This window comes from Lepidochelys kempii, chromosome 3 (assembly GCF_965140265.1).
Source record: "Lepidochelys kempii isolate rLepKem1 chromosome 3, rLepKem1.hap2, whole genome shotgun sequence".
NCBI classification, from domain to species: domain Eukaryota; kingdom Metazoa; phylum Chordata; order Testudines; family Cheloniidae; genus Lepidochelys; species Lepidochelys kempii.
This window is the reverse complement of record NC_133258.1, coordinates 42,312,398-42,326,492: the sequence shown is the minus strand read 5'-3', so window position 1 is coordinate 42,326,492 and position 14,095 is coordinate 42,312,398. Positions and strand designations below refer to the sequence as shown.

Below are 14,095 nucleotides of genomic sequence, written 5' to 3'. Positions count from 1 at the left end.
ATTCTGCAGAGAAAAATAAAATCTGCAGGGGGGTTATGAATTTGGTGCATGTGCAATGGCATAGAATTCCCCCAGGAGTAGAAGCTATAACATTGGTAATATTGGCTTTATAGCCCATATTCAATTATCTCCGCTAGCTACTTCCCAACGGTTGTAAAGAGACACATATGTATATTGTTTAAACCCAGTATTTGAACAAATCTATTTTTTTAATTATGGTTTCTACTTATATATTTTAATAAAATCATCCTCCTATAGGGTAAGACCTAACAAAAAAGCCATCATTTTGGCACAACGCTTCAGAAACATAATGTGTAAACTCCCTTTGGCTCAATAGGCATTTTTGAAATTATTACTTTTTTTTTTCATTTTGCTATTCAAAAATGAAAACATGAGATTTCATGAAAAGCCCTCTATGTGACTAAGCTGACCAATTCAAATTGGCAATGAAAAAGTCAAAAAGGAAAATGAAAAACAAATGAGAAAACTAAAAAAAATGCTAATTTTTAAAATAGTTTCCATTTTAAGAAATCATTTTTTTTTTTAAAGATTAGAACGTTTCTGGGAAAAAAATCTTTTAACTAATACCTGTTTTTTGAAGAAAAAATATTTCATTTGAAAAAAATGGGACCAGCGTTACCACTGGCGTCACTAATAATTGTAGGAGTTATGCTAGATATAGGAGTTAATTGTTTCACAACAAAACAAACCAATTTACCAGGGTATTATTGATTAACATCATTAGAATTACCTGCCTGAGTAAGTACTAATGGCATGAATAAGGGATATAGAATCAGGACTGTTGATTTCAGCAGGCCTATTTTTGTGATTAAGGAACCTTCATGTGGGTGAAGGTTTGCGCAATGGGGCCAAAGTTTGAAAACGTAAGGAAGGCAATGATTGTAGGTTGGGGGGCAGAGGATGAGGATTCAAATAAAAAAAATAAAAACAGAATAACTGTTATGTGAACATACCTAAACCACATAACTAGGTGAAATTGTTATTGTAATTCTAATCCATTCTTCCTCTAAATCCCACTCTATTAATTTAACATCATTAATTTTGTCATATCTAAAATGCAGACTGTAAACTCTTCACTGTAGGAACTACAAATGAAATGCTGAGCTTATTGATGTCAATAGCAGCTTTGCTATTTACTTCTGTGGGGCCAGGATATCATCCTGTCTCTTACCACACAACAGAACCACTAACCCAGGAACCTATCCTTGCAACAAAGCCCGTTGCCAACTGTGCCCACATATCCATTCAGGGGACACCATCACAGGGCCTGATAACATCAGCTACACTATCAGAGGCTCGTTCACCTGCACATCCACCAATGAGATATATGCCATCATGTGCCAGCAATGCCCCTCTGCCATGTACATTGGTCAAACTGGACAGTCTCTACGTAAAAGAATAAATGGACACAAATCAGATGTCAAGAATTATAACATTCATAAACCAGCCGGAGAACACGTCAATCTCTCTAGTCACGCGATTACAGACATGAAAGTTGCGATATTACAACAAAAAAACGTCAAATCCAGACTCCAGCGAGAGACTGTTGAATTGGAATTCATTTGCAAATTGGATACAATTAACTTAGGCTTGAATAGAGACGGGGAGTGGCTAAGTCATTATGCAAGGTAACCTATTTCCCCTTGTTTTTTCCTACCCCCCCCCCCGACGTTCTTGTGAAACCCTGGATTTGTGCTGGAAATGGCCCACCTTGATTATCATACACATTGTAAGGAGGGTGATCACTTTATATAAGCTATTACCAGCAGGAGAGTGGTGTGGAGGGAGGTAGTTTTTCATGCTTTGTGTGTATAAAAATATCTTCTACACTTTCCACAGTATGCATCCGATGAAGTGAGCTGTAGCTCACGAAAGCTTATGCTCAAATAAATTGGTTAGTCTCTAAGGTGCCACAAGTAGTCCTTTTCTTTTTGCGAATACAGACTAACACGGCTGTTACTCTGAAACCTGTCTCTTTTATTTGTTTTTTAAACCACTTTTGCACACACTTGTTTACTGAAAAGTAATAAATGATGATGAGGATCAAAAGAGAAATGCATTATATTTTTGAAGAGTTGATCACAAATAACGCTGAGGTAAAAGCAAAATAGGAACTATCAACTAGTTGATAGCATCTATTTAATGATAGCAACCATAGAACAAATTACTTAAGTAAAATAAGCTGTTGCTTTATTACTGCTCTTTCTACATTGTTTCCAGTCATCTCAGTTTTAGTTAATGCAATTGTGATTCAAGGTGTGTCAAAGTGAAGTTTGGAAGCTGGTACTATATATCTTATCATACCAAAGCACAGTGGTGGTAATAAGAGTATCTCTAATAAAAAGGTAAGGAGGAGACCTTCACAGAGGGGACGTCTCACTAAATGTATTATCTTTTCTTTATATGAAGCCATTATGATTACCATAATCCTATACATAGAAACCTGCTGTAAAACCATAGTGGAAAAAATGATTGAGTTAATAGATAGCAGCTAATTTTTTTTCTCTCTTAAAGACTAATAACAAGATCACTTTTCTTCTTTTAATATTAATTGCAAGTGGTACCCATGACATTAAATAAAGGTAATTTACATGATTTCTAAAACCAGGCAAAATATATTTTGTCTTTTACAAACCCAACAAATTGCAAAATGTATTTGATCAAAATTTTTAAAATAAATCCCACAGTGCCTCTATACACGAATTCAGTTTTCACAACAGATTTACAATCTTCGGAAACATAATTTTTAATTAAAATGCCAAAAAACTGTAGTTTGTCCTGGTTCAGATCAGCACAGCACCACTATATGAAGAGCTGGACACATCTTGTGAGATATTCTCAGCACACTACCCCTGGTCCCAATCCTGCAAGGGCAGACACACTAGCAGGAACTCATGGAGTTTAATGGGGCTCTGTGTGGGTGCAGCGATCTGTCTGCATGTAGGGCCCAAGATGCAAGCTATGAAATTCTCATTAGTGCTATGGTTAATACACATCTATGTGCTGTACATATTGCACAGGTAAAGCCCTGCATAATGCATTGTCCACATACTTCTTTACTTTTATGGTCAGAAGGTTCATTCTTTACATCTATATGTTTTTTATCAAGTTAATCAGCTTTCATCTCACAGACCTGTCCAGAAATCAATATCCATATTAATTAATTTGTTGGTGCTCATGATGAGCTAAGCACTTTCCAGACATTCATTCCCAAAGATCTCATGGTATGAGGCCTTGTCTACAGTGGGGATTTTTCCCAATTCCAGCTGTCGGCAGTCAGCCACAAGTGTGGCTGCATGAGTACAACCTCCCCAGTTTAGACAATATAAATAGATTTTCACCAGTGCATCTTGTTTTGGTTTCAAGCAGTAACATGCCATCCTGGTGCAAATAATGACTTACGTCGTCTAAGCTTATCAGTCTTCAGAGGTGCAGTTAAACAGGTGACTGACCACTGAGGGCTGGAATCAGGGCAAATTCCCAGTGTAGACCAGCCTAAGGATACACAGATGAATAGACAGAGTTTAAGGAAAGGGGAACACAAATAGGGATTATTATACAGGTCAGCTGCAGTCACATTAGGCAACACAGCAAAACTGGGTAATCGGGGTAGAGTTTTTATTGTGCATTAGAAACTAAATGTATAGAGTTGTCACCTTACTGTAGAAACACATTTTTTCACGGATCCTGTACAAATATTCTCATAGTGAATACATCTTTCATGGAAGCATAAATTCAATGAAAGTATACATGCTTTATGTAATACTAAGAAAAAATAGTTTACTGAATTCATTTAGTGTCCTCAAAAATACCACAGGGGACCATTTGGGGACTTGGTGGCCTTGAATTTTTTTAATATAGAAGAAAACATAAAAAATCCCAAATCAATACTAGGTTCCCTTTATATCAGTCCTGTGTTCATGGCCAATCAAAAGGACATTTCTTTTACTGAACAATTTTAAAAGCATAGTGGTTAATGTTGATTTTTCCCATTGGAATAGTGCATATTAAAAACCAACTCCCCTGTAGTTTGTTTGGACAGTGCAGCATGCATCTCTCTGATGTGATATCAAATTATTACCTCAGGCACAGAGTCTGAAATAAAAAGTGACAGCTTGGCTTCAGTACCTCAGTCTGGCTTTTAATACATTCAGACATGAGGGAACAGAGTGGAAGAAGATTCACCCCATCCCTCCTTAGACAATGATTTTAGAAAAGACATCCTTCACTGAAATGTCACAAATCTTTCCAGCCTTTGTAAGTGGATTATGGGGGAAAAAACCCATGAGGTTATCAAACCTCTGAGGGTAGATCCATGTATAAATATTAATTTCATTCTAGATAATCTCACAAAATGTTTGTGTGTGTGTGTGTGTGTGTAGTGGAATATTTTTATCTTTCATCTGAATGCAAAACTAAGAAAGACATGTAAGAAAAAATTGTCTTTTCTGTGCCCAAGATTACAGATCGTTTAGGAAATGGTTGTAAGAAAAGACTATCTATCTTAGAAGCAGCTTCATAGCTATTGTTTAAAAATAAATTAAACTAATTCAATTACTAGAAAATTAAATAACAAAGAGTTTCATGCTGTGATTTGATTTTTACAAGGTGTATGATGGAAAAGACAGTTCTTCTCGTCCCCTGGGGGTCTTCACTAAAAATGAACTGGTGGGAATGATCCTGAATAGCACCTCTAACCATTTGTGGATAGAATTTAACACCAATGGATCTGATACTGACCAAGGATTTCAGCTCACATACACCAGTAAGTAGCTCACAAAAAAACATGTGTTTTTGGAGGGTGAGGGAGGGGTGTGTGTTTTAAAGAGAGATATGTAACCATACAAGTTGGCTGACATGGTTTCTCAGAAAATGAGGAGCATTAGTACCTAGTTTCTATAGTGTTTGAGATTGCATTTTAATTCCATACACAGCTGGGTAGGTGGGGAATTTAAGTACATAAATAAAAGCAATATTTTGAATCTTTGCACGTTAGGAAAGTATTATCATTTGGTGAACAGAAAAGTGGGGATTGATTAAAAAAAGTGTCTTACTCTGGCAGAAATGAGTCAGATTTTTTAAAAGTGGGCATTTAACCTGAGCAACCAAAAGTAGGAAGAAAAAAATTAGGGCTTAAAATAAAAGAACTTTGGGCCTCATTGTCTCATAAACAAGAATAACTCATGTAAGGGAGAGGTAATACCATGAACTGAAAACTGATGAATCTCATAAGAATTCTTAACCACATGGGTGCCCAGTTTGCCTCTGACCCTGTAGAAAAAGATGGGGATCCTGTTCAGAATCCAGGGATCTCATGAGATCAGCAGAAAGCAGGAGGCCTATAGGCAAGTTTACTTGTGCCTCCTCTCCACTACCCTGCCCCCACCAGCTTCCACCACTCCCAGTGACCACTGCAGAAATTGTGCTTGCATGGTCTCCTCTCTCTGCTACTTCTCTTAGAACTCTCCTGCAGCATACAGAGAGAATAAACCTTAGTTTATATGAATGTGTGCTGACTTCCTTCATGGATTGGGGGCAGAAGATCCAAGAGAGCTTTGCCACTTTCCCTCCCATGTCTTCTTTCACCATAGTCCTGCTTCCTCCAATTGCAGTAAACTTGAACTCCATGGACCCATAGGGAGGAACTTCTGCAGTATTAGGAGAAAGTAAGGAATATTTCATGTTGGTAGATTTCACTCATCTGTGGGTGAAAGTGCAGTTGCAAAAGGGAGTATGAGGTCCCTTGTTGTCTATACAATAGAACTTTATCGTAAATTTTCTAAGAGTGGAAATTTTATAAGGTCAAGAGTTCTGTTGAGTTGTTTTTGTTTTTTCTGTAAAGTGAATAAAATAGACTGGTGACTACTATAAGACTGTTAAAGGGATCTGGTAATTGTTGACTTAATAAATCTAGTGCCAAATAAATCCATCTAATCTATATCTGATTGCTCAGTTTTAGATGCCCACAAAGAGTACATCACCTGCCATTAGCATGTCGTCTTTGTGGTCCTTTTTTCAGTCATCTATATGCAAGAGCAGTAATGAAGCAATTGATAACATCTGATTTTAGAACAACCAAAATACATGATTAACAAAACTGAACTCAACTCTGGTGCTTGTGCAAATGCTTTTTTTTGGCTTTTTAACATTCTGGGGCTCTTTATGTGATGCTGAAATTAAAAACACCATATTCAGTGAGTTGAATGATCCATGAAAGCAGAAAAATGGGGGAAATGGTGCTCATCTTAGTTTTCAATATCTCATTAGCAAAACAATGATACAGAAAACCATAGACTAAGTAAGTATACAATCATGCCTTGTACTAGTCAGAATGTGAGCAGATCTTGGCATTAAATATATGGGGAGTTCAAGTATCAGTCAAAGCAGTTAGATAGGAAGGCTAAGGAAGGCAAGAAGAGTTGTAACTGAAGATTAACATTTTGTAGTGGTCTCTCTCCTAACTACAGATAATTCTGGAGGAACAGATATAGTAGGGTGGATGGAGGTTCAGTGTTTGATAGGACAATGAAGGGACCTGTGGTATATCCCAGCTAGGAGTCAGATAAATGGGAAGATCCTGATTCCTAAAGTCTCAAGTTGTTATCAACCAGTCATCCTGAAGGACTTTGTACTCCACAGTACATGGATAGTAAACATTAGACTAGCATTTCAACCTAGCCTTGATTGGCTAAGGCTGCTGTGACCTGCAAGAGCAAACGTGGTAGCAGTTTAGCAACATTGTAGAATTGGCAGTGCCTGGGTTTGGGGATAGAAAAAAAGTAGCAGCCTCATTTTTTCTCTGTTTTTTTTAAGACATAACTATATGGAAACCAACATATATACAATGGAAGTAGGGATTGTTCTCTGTGTCTGCCAAGGAAAGGACAAGAAGTAATTCGCTTAATTGGAAGCAAGGATTTAGGTTAGATATTAGGAAAAGCTTCCTAACTGTAAGACTAGTTAAGCACTGGAACAGGTTACCTAGGCAGGCTGTGGAATCCTCATCACCGGAGATTTTGAAGTCCAGGTTAGACAAACACCTTTCAGGGATACTCTAGGTATACTTGGGCCTGCCCCTCAGTGCAAGGAGATAGATTAAATGAGGTCCCTTTCAACCCTACATTTCTATGATTTCTAAGAGTGGAAATGGGGGAGAGGGAATGTCTGTTACAGTGTATAGAATGGCATCCACATTGGTATTACAGGAATTGATTGTGATAATTTTTCTTTCAGTGAGGGAGAACAAAAACATAGTCTGAGGCTGGTTGGTGTCAAGTATCTACCCTCAAACAATAAATTAAATTTCTTTAGATTGTTATATTTTTAAGTGTCCTTTATCTGCCAGAAAGTTGGGAAGAAAAAAGTTTCTTCTGCCAGGACAATTAATGGATTATTTTAGCCCCAAGAATTAATCCAAAGATGTGTATATTTCCCCCTCTGTTACTGTTTTAATCTTTTTTAAACACAGTTCACCAAAACATCCCAGAGTTTTACTTTGTCTCTTCTCTGAATTTTTTTGAACAGCAGTGGAAGGACTAGAAAGGAATGTAAGAGGCCTTTTTCAGCTGTTTTAAGTTTCCAAGCGTGGAAGACATCAATGTGCAAAGATATAAGCTTGAAAATGCCATATGGAATAGCCACAACTTACTCTATTGTCACCTTTATTTGTTTGGATCAAAAATATCAGTGTTGGTTTTTTTTTTTTAATTTCTGTTATAGTTGCCTGGATTTTTTCTCCCCAATTAAAACTTTCCTTGCTGAGACACCTGTAGGTGTTTTGGAGGGAAGATGATGGAGCCTCAGGCGCTCCCACAGCTGGACTTAACATTCCTGTTTTCTAATCATTAGGAAGCCTTTGTCATTCTATTGTAAAGTACTAGTGTTCTATGCTGCTGTGTCAGCTGTATTTAACCTTAAATTAACATTCAAATTAAAACGGAATCTTACTAATGTCACAGAATAACAATAAAAGATGCAGACACAATTGTCTGCTAAAGCTAATAGATTGCAAGTTTAAATAAAAAGTAACACAGTCCAGTATCTGAATAAAATCAGGGTAGTCTCCTTGCAGAGGCTGACCACTGCACTGTTGTGTTCCTGTCACCAGAGGAAACTCAACACATGCTGTGACTTCATGAGTGCTCATTTCCATGTTGAGAATTGAGCTGAATACAAATATTCCTCTGATCCTGTGTCCCATAATATGGTTGTTTCCTTTTCAGTCAGTTTCTAATCCTCATACATTTGACAATGTTCTCCCCCCATTGTAGGCAGCCCACTTTATCTTGATTTTGGGCAGAAAACAGTTATCCCAAATTATCACTGTCACATTCAGTTGTTCCCTGCTGTTCTGAGAGATGAAGAATGCAAAGTCCTCATTTAATGATTGAAGATCCAAAATGTGATATCCAGAATTGAAAATCTGGTCATAAGAGTTTGAATCAACCTCACACAAGGTGACTCTATCCTCTTAAATGAGGCTTATACATACTGTATATGATAACTCGCTTGCCTGCATCTAATCAAAACAAAGTTATTTTATTTTCCATACACTGCCAATCCACCAGTAAAGGCTTTTCAACTACCCACCAAACCTGCCAAGGTTTCAAATATCGAACAGCTATAAGACTGAACCCAGGTACCTCTTCTTATACTTCCTCTCTGGAAAAAATGCCTTTTGTATCTGTATAGAATAAATGAGAATCCCACTTCCTCACACAATTTAAGCAGGGATGGTCAAATGTACAGTGGACAAAACAGCATCTTTCACTCAATGCCAACACAATAACTTCCAGAAATCTATTTGTTCCTATGTGAGTTTAAAGCCAGAAACTTTTGTTTTCTTTTGTGTTGGAAAAGGAGGAACTACACTTCGGAACAAGTGGAAGGAACCAATAATGGCAAACTACCAAGTGTCTGAAATAAGTCTTGTATATCAGGATTCCTGAAGTTCTAAAAATTAGGTATTTCTCTAGAGAAAGCTGATGTCAATGAAGTGATTACCTTGAACTGGAACTCTTTTTTTTTTTCTTTTTTTTTAAAATAATGGATCCAAAAGAACCCTCAATCTTCAATTTTTGCACCCATCTTCCCAATGCTGTCCTGATGTTGATATAGACTTGGTCCCCTTGTATGGATTTAGGCCTATGCATAGTTATTTTTATTTTCATGGTTTATTATTATTGTTACTATTATTCATATTTGTCATCTTCAATGTTTTGCATATCTGGCCAGCATTTGATTTCCGGGAAGAATAGGTCAGACCTTACAGACGGGAAGAATAGATAGATAGTAAAAGAAATTTCTCAGCTATGTCACAATGTTTTGGCATCTAGACAATTCTATTATTGCAAATATCTTACATTGCTCAGTTTTAGTTGTGAGTTGTAAAAGTTTTCTGCCGAAGAGACTGCGAAGTGGTAGGAAATAGTGAGAGTTGGAAGCTGAAGGTAAAGATCTAAATTAGAGAAAAAAGTTAAGTTCTAAATCCTGAATAAAGGTGTTAAATATGAATTTAATAGAATCCTGAACTGAAGTTGAATCTAGTCTACTTCATGTTGTGCAATAATTCAAAAATCTAGAAGAGCATAGGAGTGAAAACAAAGGTCTGAAACTCTTTCAAACTCAGTGTCTTACTCTTACATACAAACAAACTCAAATCCTGGAATCCAGTGGCTTTTTCTCAGGCCCCATTGTGTCAGTTGAACAAAATAAGAAAAATACTGAACAGAAGCTTTTGGAGTTTTCATTCAGTAACTTACTGGATTACAAGGCTTGTTCCAAAGAGAAACTTCACACCTGCAGTCTGCAATAAGAAAAATGAAAAACAATACCAAATGATTAAATGTGTGTGTGCATGCACATGTATATCTATGCACACATTTATTCTTGTTCCAGCTGTAAGTTTTAGAATTTCAATAAAATGAGATGAGTGATCTTATATCATAAATCTAAATTCAAGTACATGCACAAAAACTATATTAAAAGAACTTGTAAAGTCAGGCCCATGCATCCTTATTAGGCTCCCTTATCTGCATGTATTATCATAGAATAATAGAAAAGTAGAACTTCAAGGGGACCTCAGTAAGTCATCTAGTCTTTAATTATATGGTCATATACAGTGTTCTTTTTTTTTTTTTCTTTTCCACCAATTCCCTTATTCCACACACTCTCAATTCTGCTCTCAAATGAGGCAGGAGTCCTCAACAGCCTCATCCACTACATAATGCTGACTAATTCTCTATGCACCATCCATGCAGTCCACTGAATGAGACAGGGTCCTACATAGAGCTGGTTAGAGACTCTTTTACAGGACCATCATCCATTGAATATACAGTTCCATTGAAATTGAAATGCTTTGTGAAAATGGGTCAATTTTGCCAGAATTTCAGTTAAAAAAATGAAAACCAAAAGTTACAATTACAAAATATCTGGTTTTGACATTTTCAGAACAAAAAAATTCAATTTTTCATTTTGAAATGACTTCTTATTTATTTATTTTGGAATTATAATACACATTTTTAAAGTTGGAGTTATTTATAAAAGCAAAATGTTTTCTATGTCCTGAAATGATTTTTGTTTAATTGTCTGTTGTGGAAAATTTTAAAATTTTAATTTTGGCTACAATTTGAAATGAAGGCAGATTTTGAAATCTCTAAATTCTTTACAAAATGGAAATTCTATCTTTTGAAGAGCTGTAATCCTATGGGGAGAAAAAATATTGTATTGTACTAATTAAGAGCTAGCTTTGATAGAATTAGAATTGATATATATGGAAACTATTCAAGTTTTTTATTTTTTTTTAAGTATTTACATTTTCTCAATGTTATGTTTTACGTCCATGCTTTGCTTCTGCACCTCTTGTTTCAGCCTGGGACCAAAAAATCAAAGTGCAGAAAGAGAAGCTGTACTTATGTTATTTCCAGTGCAATAGGAAACATGAAGACTTCTATTACAGATATCGGAGATTTAGGCAGTTTGGATAAGATTTAGACATAAAATGTAGATAATTAAATAGATTTTTGGGGCTGTATCCGAACCAAACTCAGGCTGACCTTTTTCTTAAAAAAAAAAAAAAAAAAGCACTCAGGGGGATAGGGGAAAGGACGGTCCCAGGAAGAGTTGAGGTCCTGGGATGGTTAAAGATATGTGTTTGTCCAGGTTTGTCCAGGTATCATATCCAACATACTCCTTTGGAGTACAGTGCAGTGGGTACTGTACTTCAGCAGGACTAAAATGCAGAGGGATGGGTGTTGAGTACGGTGGGTACTGGGAGTCCTCAGGGCTGGCCTGTGATGGGGCAGGAGTGCAATGCAGCAGTACAGACTGGAGCGAGGAGGTTGATAAGAGTGTGTTGACGGTGTCTGGGTGGCACATGGGAAAGAGTTTTGTGACCGTGTCTGCAGGGGAGGGCGGGCATGGAGCACCTGGAGCATGTTCGCTTGGCCCTCCATAATGTTTAAGAAACACTCTGTGGCTTCATTCTGGCGTGCCACATTCTCCTTTCGGTCCCTTTTCTCGCTGTCCCTCCACTCCTTCAGTTCTTTTTTTTTCAGCCATGGAGTGCATCATGACATCACACAGAAAGTCCTCTTTCGTTCTTCGTGGCTGCTTTCTAATTCTGCACAGATGTTCAGCCGGCGATAACAAAGAGGGAGGCTGGGCTCCCAAGGTCATATCTGTGAAGCCAAAATATAACATTTTACAGAACCATTATTGTTTGCAACACAGAGACCACTGATTTAAAACACAGACACTATTCACATACCTGTCACTAACTGGCTGACCCCAGGCAAGCACACATGAGCTACAAGACTCCCAAAATGGTGACTAACTGCAGGGGAAGGGGAAATCAGTGTTCCAGGACTGTACTGTACACTGGGCACATGGCTCTTGGGGAGAGCCAGTAATGGGGTGGGGGGTACAGTGCTTATAATCATTACTGTCCCCGTTTTTCCATAGGCTATGTTCATTATGGAATATGTCTCACTGCTGAGGGTGAGCAGGGAATCAAGGGAGGGTCTTCCCCAAGACTGCGGCTTCTGCCCTGGCCCTTATGAGGCTCGCCTGTGTGCAGCAGTGGTCTCTCCCCTGCCCCCCATGATGGCATAGTGGTGTGGGAAAGTTACCCTTAATGGTGCAAGAAACAAAGCAGTTCTGCCAAACTACCTGCAGCAGCGGATTGACCAGTATGTCTATGAGAGTTTGCTGGAGATTTCTGAGGCAGCTTCCTGTGAAGTGAGGGAGTAAATCAACACTCTGTTCTGCCGCTCAGACTAGGCATGTGGTGGTATGCACATCATACAGACACAAACCTGCTTTCTGCAACCTTCCTGCCCCCAACAACGCGCTTCAGTGATTCCCAGAATCAAAGCCACTTACCAGGGGCCTCCTCTCCTGTTAGCACTTCATCAAGATCCAACAGCTATGACTAGCTAGCCTCCTCCGGGGTAGAGAAGAGCTCCTGGCTGCATGCATCTCTGACCTCCGAGTCATCCTCTGCCTCTGGGTCCCCCTCCACATCCTCATCCAAGATTTCTTCCTCCTGGCTCGGTCCACTCTTGACTGGCATGCAAGCCACTGAAGTATCCACAGTGGCTTTTACAATGGAGGTGGGGTCACCGCCAAGTATCACATCCAGCTCCTTGTAGAGCAGCAGCTCATGGGCGCAGATCAGAATGGCAGTTTGCCTCCCGTGCCTTGTGGCAGGCATTCCTCAGCTCCTTCACTTTGACCCTGCACTGCAGTGTGTCCCAGTCATGGCCCCTTTCTGTCATGCATCGTGAAATCTGTCCGTAGGTGCTTCTTCTCCCCAAATGCTGATGAGGTCCAGAAGCTCAGCATTGCTCCAAGCGGGGGATTGCTTGATGCATGGAGCAGGCGTGCTCACCTGGAAAGATGTACTGAGACCACTGCATGTCTCACCAAGCAAACAAGAAGGGGACTTTCAAAATTCCCAAGGAATTTAACGGGTGGGAAAGACAGTTGGTCACCTTAGGGCAGGGCAATAAAGTTCAAACCAATGACCAGAGAAGCAAAAACAGGCATTGTAGGACACCTCCCAGAGGCCAGTCATAGTGCTGTAATCGACACGGGTGTCTACACTGGCATTGCGGTGCTGTATCCCCGGTGCATAAAGCTGTACGCCTCTCATTGGGATGTTTTTTTTTACAGCCCTGCAACTGCGCAGTTTCTGCGCACTAAGTAGCTTGGCAGTGTGTACGCCTCGGGAGTTACAACGCAGAAAGCTGCTTTACTGTGCAGAAACTTCCCAGTGTAGAGAAGGCCTTAGGTTGCAAAGTCAAGCACTGAAAAGTTAAGAAATGCTAGTATTAAGACTTCCCTTGCAAAAGTGTGTATTTATGATGTGATCATTATAATGACATGATAACATACTACTTTTTTCAACAGAGCCCCTTCCTCATTCAGTGCATAGGATGGATGATGCTCAGGCCCCAAACCAACCAAAGCCTGCAATGAATTATTCATTTCTTCATGGTCTAATTTTAGGATGCTCACTGCTACAGTATCTGAATGCCTCATGAGCACTAAAGAATGTATCTCCACTGTGAGCTAAAAAAGTGGTATTCTCTCCATTTAACAGATAGGGAAACAGATCAACAGTCTTGCTCAAGGTCACACAGTGCTCCAGTGGAAGAGTCAGAATTAGAACTCAGAACCTCCTAACCCTGTGCTAATTCATCAAGCCAATGGTGCCTGTGGGCCTAAGTATCCACAGTGCATGTTGACTTTGGTTGCATCTGAGTGCTCAGCACTTGTGTAAATCAGGTTCCAGATATTTCAGGATAGGCACACAGATGATGGGAAACACAACTGTCAACATTTTGCTTTAAGTGGTTTGGCCAACATCACATAAGTAGACTTGAAGAGTCAGGGATAAAAGTGAGTTATTGTGTGTAGAGTTCATCTTTCTTAATTACAAGATCAGTAGACATTCTCTAAGGTAGCCTCTGAGCATGTCTACAGGATTGACAGCCAAGGCAGGTGGGAAAAACCCTATTTTGTGAATCCTGCTGGTGCTTAAGTCTAAAAGTTAGGCATTGAAATACCCAAG

The 14,095-nt window shown here is 38.8% G+C and overlaps 1 protein-coding gene across 4 annotated transcripts in view; it reads left to right on the top strand.

Annotated features, from left to right (window-relative positions):
- The window catches only part of CSMD1 (CUB and Sushi multiple domains 1), a 2,000,616-nt gene that overhangs the window by 1,578,388 nt on the left and 408,133 nt on the right, over positions 1-14,095 (top strand). For all 4 annotated transcript variants that reach the window (XM_073336216.1, XM_073336215.1, XM_073336217.1 and 1 more), the window contains exon 23: positions 4,630-4,786. In XM_073336216.1, coding sequence (XP_073192317.1) covers positions 4,630-4,786 — 157 coding nt within the window. The remainder of the gene's footprint in view (positions 1-4,629; positions 4,787-14,095) is intronic.